Source organism: Equus quagga, unplaced genomic scaffold (genome assembly GCF_021613505.1).
Source record: "Equus quagga isolate Etosha38 unplaced genomic scaffold, UCLA_HA_Equagga_1.0 72129_RagTag, whole genome shotgun sequence".
NCBI lineage: Eukaryota > Metazoa > Chordata > Mammalia > Perissodactyla > Equidae > Equus > Equus quagga.
In genome coordinates, this window is record NW_025802344.1 from 1 (window position 1) to 10,721 (window position 10,721).

Genomic DNA, 10,721 nt, shown 5'->3' on the forward strand with positions numbered 1-10,721 from the left:
AAGAAGAAGAAGAAGATACTGACACACAAAGAAAGAACCCTTCATCCAAGTCAAATATTTCAGAAAGTCTGAGAGAATAAGCCAATATAAGCCAAAAGGAAGTAGAGCTAATGATATAAATACTAACTGAAGTATGCTTTAAAGGGAAAAAAGGATTAAAGAGAACAAAGATCTTTCTGTTACTAAAAGATACAATCCATAAGGAGCATACAACATTCATGAACCGCTACGTCCTCCATAACCCAACATCGAATCAAAAAGTAAAAGCTATTAACACATAGAAAGAAAATAGTTGAAGTGTTAATTATAAGACTTTACAAATCAACCAATAAATAAACACCTTAAGTATCTGAATGTTATAATCTTCATATATACTTATTTTAATTCTATTTCACAGGTATAGCTATATCTGAGAAAAACCCTGATTGAAGTTCCCTCTACATAAAAAGTCCCCAAGGATCCAAAGGGGATCTCAAAGGTAGAAGAGTAAATCTGAGTTAGGTATTCACGGGCAGAGCTGGTTTGACACAGTGGAGTTGGAAGCCTCTCAGGGGGTAGTCACTCTGGCTCAGAGTCAGAATTTAATGGTGGATAAAGTAAATTTGAGCTCAGATAGCTGTGACCTGAGGCCATAGATGGGTCCTAGTGTGGTCCCCAAAGGGATGTGGGCCACGAGCATCAATGCTGCAGCAGACAGACCTCCAGCAGACCAAACAAGATCAAGTTCCAGGAGCTACGCTGTGTGCTGGCAACTCACACAATTATGCCGATGGGTTTGTCCAACTTCTGTTCTCTCTCTGCACCTGGTGGGGGAAAGGGACTGGCTAACTCCTTTGAATGAGCTTCTCTGGTGCTTTGACACCAAGAGGGAAGTACTGGACCTCCTGCTAGTATTGACAGGTGGGGTGGGTATAAATCATGAAAAAAATAAAGGAATGATGACCTTAATTTTTACTCTCAGCTGGAGAAATACATCAGAAAGGCTACCTGTGGCATTAAGGGACACAAAGATTTATACACCAGGAAGTGTGCAGCAGCCTTATTTATAGTACAGAAACACTTAGAATTTTTCAGAGTTGGGGAATGGATAAATTATATTGCATCTATGAATGGATAAAATATCATGCAGCCATTAAAACCACATTTCTTAGCGGCTGGCTGGTGGCGGAGCAGTTAAGTGTGCAGGTTCTGCTTCGGTGGCCTGGGGTTCGCCAGTTCGGATCCTGGGTGTGGACATGGCACCGCTTGGCAAGCCATGCTGTGGTAGGCATCCCATGTATAAAGTGGAGGAAGATGAGCACGGATGTTAGCTCAGGGCCAGTCTTCCTCAGCAAAAAGAGGAGGATTGGCAGTAGATGCTAGCTCAGGGCTAATATTCTTAAAAAAAAATCCCACATTTCTTAGACCTTTACTGACATGGGAAGAAGGAGGTGGAAAATTGCAACACAAAATTGTATGGAAACATTGCAGCAATTTTTCTAAAGCTATATTTGTAAGTATATAACTGCAGTTATCTTTGAGTGGCAAGATTACAGGTTATTTTAATTTTCTTCTTTATAATTTTTGGTATTCTCTATTGTGTAGGTATTACCTGTCAAATAAAAACGATATTTTTTTAAAGGGGGAAATTTCTTGAACTCCTTGAGTAAGAATGTCCAAGTTAAAAGTTAAGGCAATGTTCATTCACTCATTCTTCTTTCTTTCAGCTGGATTTGAATCTAGGCTTCGGTCTAAGAGCAGTGCCAGACACTGGGATGCAAGATGAACAGTATATGTGTCTGGGTTTGGATGGTCTGGTTATCTGTGGAAAGCCGTTGTGGAGGGGAAGAATAAACCAAAGGAAAAACAGAGCTCAAGAACCAGAAGAGAGAATCAGGAGGCATCATAGATGAGGAGGTGCATTTGACTTGTCTCTTGAAGATGTGGAAGGAAGTTACTAGCCAGAGAAGAAAGCAGGAGGAGTTAGTCCAAGGAGAATAGCAAATGTGGCTTTGCTTTGTTTCTCCCGGTATCAAAGACTACCAGGCTGACCCCGGCCCCTAAGGTTGGGCAGCCAATCAGGATGCTCACAGATGGTTCCCCCATTCTGGGCTGCTTCACCTCTTGATGCTCTGGGCCACAGCTGGGGCTCTGAGGTTTTTGTTTTTGTTTTTGTTTTTTTGGTGAGGTAGATTGGCACAGCTGTTAGCTCAGGGCCAATCTATGAGCCGCTACCATGGCATGGCTTGATGAATGGTGAGTAATCCGCGCTGGGGATCTGAACCCAAGAACCCCAGGCCGCTGAAGCAGAGCAGCCAACTTAACCACTACGCCACCAGCCTCTGTCTTACCTGAAGTGTTATTACTCGCTTCAGTCCTCATATTTTACTCTGCTGTTCTTGTGTCTGAGTCTCAAAACTAATTTTCTGAGCGTTTTTGTGACCCAACCTTTACAAATGACCATGACAGAGGACATATAAGGAGTATAAGATGGGCCATCTGTCCTCCAACCTGACTGGACGTTGGAATTATCTGAGATTTTAAAAATCTCAGCGTTGGGGCCCTACCCCAAGAGATTCTGATCTATTTGGTCAATGTTGGCACCTGGACACAGGTGGACTGTAAAAGCTTCCAGGTGATTCTAATATTCAAAAATGTGTGTAGCTCTACGGACAGCTAATCTTCAACAAAGGTGCCAAGACCATATCGTGGAGAAAAGATAGTCTCTTCAATAAACGGTGTTGAGGAAACTGGACAGCCACATGCAAAAGAATGAAAGTAGATCATTATCTCATGCCATACACAAAAATAAACTCAAAATGGATCAAAGACTTGAAGATAAGTCCTGAAACCATAAAACGCCTGGAAGAAAATATAGGTAGTACACTCTTTGACATTGAACTAAAAAGGATCTTTTCGAATACCATGTCTTTTCAGACAAGGGAAACAAGAGAAAAACAAGTGGGTGTTCATCAGACTAAAGAGCTTCTTCAAAGCAAAAGAAACTAGAATCAAAACCAAAGGACAACCAACCAGTTGGGAGAAAATTTTTGCAAATCATATATCCAATAAGGGGTTAACCTCCATAATATCTAAGGAACTCACACAACTGAACAACAAAATAACAAAGAGCCCGATCAAAAAATGGGCAGAGGATATGAACAGACATTTTCCAAAGAAGATATACAGATGGCCAATAAACACATGAAAAGATGTTCAACATCAGTGATCATCAGGGAAATGCAAATCAAAGCTACACTAAAATACCACTTTACACCTGTTAAAATGGCTATAATAATTAAGACTAAAAATAAAAAATGTTGGAGAGGGTGTGGAGAAAAGGGAACTCTCATCCACTGCTGGTGGGAATGCAAACTGATGCAGCCACTATGGACAAGAGTATGGAGATTCCTCAAAAAACTAAAAATAGAAATACCATATGACCCAGCTATCCCACTACTGGATATCTACCCAGACAACTTGAAATCAACAATCCAAAGTAACATATGTACCTCTATGTTCATTGTAGCATATTTACAATAGCCAAGACATGGAAACAATCCAAGGGCCCATCGACTGATGATTGGATAAAGAAGATGTGGTGTGTATATATGTATACACAATGGAATACTACTCAGCCATAAGAAAGACAAAGTCATCCCATTTGCAACAACATGGATGGACCTGGAGGGAATTATGCTAAGCAAAATAAGCCAGACTGAGAAAGACAAACCCACATGATTTCATTCATGTGGAATATAAACAAATACATGGACAAAGAAAACAGTTTAGGGGTTACCAGGGGAAAGGAGTTGGGGGTGGGCACAGGGGTGAAGGGGAGCACTTATGTGGTGACAGACAAGAAATCATGTACAACTGAAATTTCACAATGATGTCAACTATTATGAACAACAATTAAAAAAATATGTGTATCATGTATGCTTCCAAACAGAAGTCATTAAAAAGAAGTCTCATTACTTGATAGATGCAACAGGTTGACAGGTGAATTAGGTCCACAAATAAATCACCATTGCCTTCTCCATGCCCCTATCGCAGACATCAATATGTTTGTTTCTAGACTGTCTTTGACAAAATAGCTGCTACCTTATACTCAACTGATAAAAAATAAATTTGCATGGTGATCAGACTCACCTTTGATTCTCTCATCATACAGAAAACCTCCTTCTGTCAACCACTTTTCCAAGGGCTCTGTTCAAGTCCCTGTTCCTCAGGCTGTAGATGAAAGGGTTCAGCATGGGGGTCACCACTGTGTACATCACAGTAGCTGCAGTGTCCTTCTCAGATGAGTGCGAGGACAAAGGGTTGAAATACACAGCAATGATGGTGCCATAGAAGAGGGAAACCACAGCCAAGTGGGAACCACAGGTGGAGAAGGCTTTCCACCTTCCCTTTGTGGATGGGACTCTCAGGACAGCATGGGTGATATGGACATACGAAGCCAGGACACAAACAAACGGGGTGATCATGATCAGGGCACCCTCAGTGAGAATCATCACCTCATTAAGGTATGTATCAGAGCAGGAGAGTTTGAGGAGAGGTGTCACATCACAGAAGAAATGAGGGATGGCATTGTCTGCACAGAATGAGAGTTGAGCCATCAGCAGGGTATGCAACAGAGCATTCAAATTGGCAATGACCCATGACCCAGCAACCAGCAGGGCACAGAGCTGGGGGGTCATCTTTGTTAAGTAGTGTAAGGGATGGCACACAGCAACAAAGCGGTCATAGGCCATCACAGCCAGAAGGAAATTGTCCATGTCGGCAAGCTCAAAGAGAAAATACATCTGTGTGAGACACCCAGAGAAAGAGATGGTCTCACTCCCAAGTATGTGGTTGGCCAGCATCTTGGGGACAGTGGTGGAGGAGAAGCAGATGTCCACAAAGGACAGGCTGCTGAGGAAGAAGTACATGGGAGTATGCAGGCGGGAGTCCATGCTGATGGCCAGGAGGATGAGCAGGTTTCCCAGGACTGTGGCCAGGTACATGCTCAGGAAGAGCATGAAGAGGAGCTGCTGCTGCTGGGGCTGCCTGGAGAGCCCGAGAAGGAAGAACTCGGAGACACTCGACTGATTTGCCCCTCTCATGGGCTGGGTCCAGGTGAATAGATGACAGTGAAATCAGAAACCTAGAAAAGGATGGTTAAGATGCGACAAATCAGGCTCCAGACAGGATTGCATTTGCAAATCAGTTCAAGAGTTGCTAAGAGAGGATGTGCATACCCCACCTTCACTCCCAATTTCCAGCACTCAGTTCTGATGTTTTTTCCTACTAGACTCACTGAATCTTATTTTTGTATTGAAAAACACACATTAACAATGCAAACCAGACAGGTATTTACACAACCGGACTCTATGACCATATGTCTCTCTGCTTACATTTCCCAGTTCTCTCCCTCTCCACCCAACTCCTATGTAGCTCATAAAGAGATGAGAGAAACAGTTGATTATTACTGGGTTCAATCTGAAGAACATCTGATGGATGCAGCACTCCTACTATTGACTTCCTGCATCTGGAAGATGTAGTGGAGGAGGTCTCTAAAAGAATTTCGTGTCTTAATAGATATCAGTGTCTCCACTGCTGTACTCTTACCTGGGGGAGGTTGGTGCTATTGCTCTCAAGTGTTCCTCACCTCTGCATGACTGGTCAATGTTTCTCTTCATTGTAGAAATTGGAATATCTTGGAAACCTAGGCAAGTACTGAGTGAAAGAGGAGCAAGGCTTCATGGCTTGGTCCTCTGTGCGAGAAAGATGTTCAGGGCATTCACAGAGCAGACATTTAGAGGAGCTTCACAACCACTGGGATGAGATTCCCTGAGAGCCTCATTATACACAAGAAAAGAATAATTGTCTTATCTCCTGTTTGGCCCCTTTGGGCCAAACAATGATGACAAAGAATGTTATCTAGGGTTTAGATGTAACTTTTGGGTCAAAACTTGAAGATATTAGAAGCAAAGCACTTCGATGGAGACAAATCCCAGACAAAATTCCCTGAGATCTCAACCCTGGGATCTGGGTGGTCTGGGCCTGTGCCCATAGGTATGGAAATTCAGTTATGCAATCCTTGTTCTCCTCAATTCATTGTTCAGACCTGGGGCTGATGCTGTATTTTCTGTGTAACCCTTGCTTTCTTATGTCTGGTTATCTTCAGAGAAGATTAATGATGCCTAATCTTCCCCATTTTGCAGATGGGAATGTTGAGAGCACATTACAGAGCTGAGCTCAATCCATGAATCCATCTGGGATACAGGATAGTCTGATTCCAAGGGAAGTTGTCTCCAGGAGAACCCAACATGCTGTGATTTACAAACTCCAAGTCAGATGCCTTTTGGGGTGTCTGTCAAGCTCACATTGTTTACCTTTTTTCCGAATGGAACTCCCTAATCCACATAGTAGTGACAGTGGGGCCCCAGCAACCATTTTTATACCACATGCTCTCCCCTTCACCATAGCTGGTTGGACCAAGGTATTTGGAACTAGGATTGAGGGAGAGCCAATCCATATCACTATGTGGCTTGGCTGGAATGCATATATCCAACCCTCTTCTGTCTGCCCACTGCTATCTGTGGACTGAGGAGTAGAGAGGGGCTGAAGAAATAAACACACAGAGAGGAGAAGATATTAGTTGGAGAAAATCTTCATGGTTTTCCTATTCTGGGCTTGACTCCTTTCCTGATGATTGCCTACATTCACTCAGGGTTTCACCCAGGGTTCTTAGTTGCAAATAATAAAAACTAATTATGGATAAATGTAGCAGAAAAGGATTTCATTAAAAGAACATTGAGTCCATCAATGGAGGAGTGAATAAACAAATTGAAGTCTATATATACAATGGAATATTATTCAGTCATAAAAAAGAATGAGGCCTGATATATGTTGCATGGATGGGCCTCAAAATCCTTATGCTAAGTGAAAGAAGACAGACACAAAAAGTCACATATTGTATGATAGGACGTCTGAGTGGAGGAGCCCAAGAGTCAGATGTTTTGGGCCTGTGGCTCAGGGGAGGGTCTGGCTTCACATGGTTCAGAACTCATCAACACACAAATCATTTGACCCTATAAGAGCAAATGTGATTGTCCAGGGAGAGAGAGTGAAAAAAAATCCAAGAATAAAATCCATGAGGGTAATAACATGTAACGAGGTGACAGAAGAACACACGCCAGCAGATGTGATCTGTAAATGTAGTAACCAGGAAACTATCAGGAAACAGAAAGAAAGTGGGGTCTCAGAAGACAAGACCTAAGTTTCCAAAAAAACTCAAATCAGTACTGTCATAGTGATAGTATGTAACAAAACTCCCCAAACTCAAAGGCTTAGAAAAGCAATAACCTTCTATTCATTGGTCTGAAGGTCAACTGAGCTTCAGACTGCGGTGCATCTGGGCTTGGCACTAGGCTGTGGGTTGGGCTCATGTCCACTGGTCTTGTGTCCTCCTGGGTCTCAGGCTGGAGGGGAAGCAGCAATCCAGAGCATGTTCCTCTGGTGGAGCACTGGAGTGAAGGAGAGCAAATTCAACTGTGCAAGCCCATTTGAGGACTCTCCTTAGAGCACCTTCACTGAAATCCTCTTGGCCGAAGCAATTCACTGGCCAAACCCCAAGTCAAGGGTCAGGGAAGGGAACTCCATCTGTCACGAGGCCATGGAAAGGACATGGATGTGTAATTATTACAAGGAAGTGAAGGACTGAGATCCATAATTCATTATACTACAAGAACCTAGTGGTAAACAATGCCAATGAAACAGAGAAATTAAGTAAAGAACTAGATGGCATCGAATATATTTTATAAAATTATTTTTTTAAAGAAAATATTGTGGTGTTTTCAAAGTATATTTTATAATATGATAAATGCAGTACCGCCTGGTGGTTAAGCAAATGTGTTTTGGCCAGCCAATGTTGCTTAGCTGTTCTTGTTGTCAGAGTATCATTGTAATTTAAATGTTAAATGAAAAAGTGGGACACGAAAATATTCATAATACAGGGTTTTTAGATATTTTTCTTTCTTCTTGATAACTTTCTACATTTTCCAAAAAGTTTCTTCAACAAGCAATATCAAGAACGTGAAGAGTGTGATATTTTACCCTACTTGCAAGTTAACAAGCTAGTCTGCCAGTTTCATGGATAGTGGCAGAAAACATGAGACTCTTGGGTCAGAGATAAAGGACTTTATTACTCACAGCAATAACAGGAGCCAGAGTATCAGCATTTACACCAATTCGCTAAGCCCCAATTACCACAGAATGACATGAATAAGGCCAGGTGGTACCTGCATACACAGTAGGTGTGTTAGAGGAGAGGATCCCAAAGCTTGGGAAATAAAATCTTTTGAAATTGGAAAAAAGCCTGCCTGACCTTGTCCCAGAAGGAGACATTTCATATTTATTCTACTGGACAGTGAAAAACCTGCCCTTTGCTCTGGAAAGACACACCATTTCTATCTCCCAAGGCTGTTTGTTATACAAACATCTTTGAAGATATGGTTTAGCACAAAAGCAGTGAATGTCTCTGCTCACAAAGAGTGCAGAAAATCAAGAGACCCATGGAGAATGGCCTCCCACCAAGTCTGTATTTATTTTATACTCATAAAGTTTTGTGGATTGGTTGGTTTTTAACAGTGAATGGAAGATGGAGGCATTCATTGTTGACTATTCTTTTCAGGTGTGGGATTGTACTCTAATGTTTTCTCATGTTCTAGAAGCTTAAAAAAAGAAGAAGAAGAAGAAGATACTGACACACAAAGAAAGAACCCTTCATCCAAGTCAAATATTTCAGAAAGTCTGAGAGAATAAGCCAATATAAGCCAAAAGGAAGTAGAGCTAATGATATAAATACTAACTGAAGTATGCTTTAAAGGGAAAAAAGGATTAAAGAGAACAAAGATCTTTCTGTTACTAAAAGATACAATCCATAAGGAGCATACAACATTCATGAACCGCTACGTCCTCCATAACCCAACATCGAATCAAAAAGTAAAAGCTATTAACACATAGAAAGAAAATAGTTGAAGTGTTAATTATAAGACTTTACAAATCAACCAATAAATAAACACCTTAAGTATCTGAATGTTATAATCTTCATATATACTTATTTTAATTCTATTTCACAGGTATAGCTATATCTGAGAAAAACCCTGATTGAAGTTCCCTCTACATAAAAAGTCCCCAAGGATCCAAAGGGGATCTCAAAGGTAGAAGAGTAAATCTGAGTTAGGTATTCACGGGCAGAGCTGGTTTGACACAGTGGAGTTGGAAGCCTCTCAGGGGGTAGTCACTCTGGCTCAGAGTCAGAATTTAATGGTGGATAAAGTAAATTTGAGCTCAGATAGCTGTGACCTGAGGCCATAGATGGGTCCTAGTGTGGTCCCCAAAGGGATGTGGGCCACGAGCATCAATGCTGCAGCAGACAGACCTCCAGCAGACCAAACAAGATCAAGTTCCAGGAGCTACGCTGTGTGCTGGCAACTCACACAATTATGCCGATGGGTTTGTCCAACTTCTGTTCTCTCTCTGCACCTGGTGGGGGAAAGGGACTGGCTAACTCCTTTGAATGAGCTTCTCTGGTGCTTTGACACCAAGAGGGAAGTACTGGACCTCCTGCTAGTATTGACAGGTGGGGTGGGTATAAATCATGAAAAAAATAAAGGAATGATGACCTTAATTTTTACTCTCAGCTGGAGAAATACATCAGAAAGGCTACCTGTGGCATTAAGGGACACAAAGATTTATACACCAGGAAGTGTGCAGCAGCCTTATTTATAGTACAGAAACACTTAGAATTTTTCAGAGTTGGGGAATGGATAAATTATATTGCATCTATGAATGGATAAAATATCATGCAGCCATTAAAACCACATTTCTTAGCGGCTGGCTGGTGGCGGAGCAGTTAAGTGTGCAGGTTCTGCTTCGGTGGCCTGGGGTTCGCCAGTTCGGATCCTGGGTGTGGACATGGCACCGCTTGGCAAGCCATGCTGTGGTAGGCATCCCATGTATAAAGTGGAGGAAGATGAGCACGGATGTTAGCTCAGGGCCAGTCTTCCTCAGCAAAAAGAGGAGGATTGGCAGTAGATGCTAGCTCAGGGCTAATATTCTTAAAAAAAAATCCCACATTTCTTAGACCTTTACTGACATGGGAAGAAGGAGGTGGAAAATTGCAACACAAAATTGTATGGAAACATTGCAGCAATTTTTCTAAAGCTATATTTGTAAGTATATAACTGCAGTTATCTTTGAGTGGCAAGATTACAGGTTATTTTAATTTTCTTCTTTATAATTTTTGGTATTCTCTATTGTGTAGGTATTACCTGTCAAATAAAAACGATATTTTTTTAAAGGGGGAAATTTCTTGAACTCCTTGAGTAAGAATGTCCAAGTTAAAAGTTAAGGCAATGTTCATTCACTCATTCTTCTTTCTTTCAGCTGGATTTGAATCTAGGCTTCGGTCTAAGAGCAGTGCCAGACACTGGGATGCAAGATGAACAGTATATGTGTCTGGGTTTGGATGGTCTGGTTATCTGTGGAAAGCCGTTGTGGAGGGGAAGAATAAACCAAAGGAAAAACAGAGCTCAAGAACCAGAAGAGAGAATCAGGAGGCATCATAGATGAGGAGGTGCATTTGACTTGTCTCTTGAAGATGTGGAAGGAAGTTACTAGCCAGAGAAGAAAGCAGGAGGAGTTAGTCCAAGGAGAATAGCAAATGTGGCTTTGCTTTGTTTCTCCCGGTATCA

The 10,721-nt window shown here is 41.8% G+C and overlaps 1 protein-coding gene across 1 annotated transcript; it reads right to left on the bottom strand.

Annotated features, from left to right (window-relative positions):
• Positions 1-4,145: 4,145 nt before the first annotated feature.
• LOC124234161 (olfactory receptor 1F1-like) lies at positions 4,146-5,084 on the bottom strand. The gene has a single exon (XM_046651408.1). It carries the CDS (start codon positions 5,082-5,084, stop codon positions 4,146-4,148), a length of 939 nt encoding a protein of 312 aa, XP_046507364.1.
• Positions 5,085-10,721: the final 5,637 nt, after the last annotated feature.

Coding starts and splice junctions, on each gene's coding strand:
- LOC124234161 (XM_046651408.1), bottom strand. CDS start 5,084: ATGAGAGGGGCAAATCAGTCGAGTGTCTCCGAGTTCTTCCTTCTCGGG.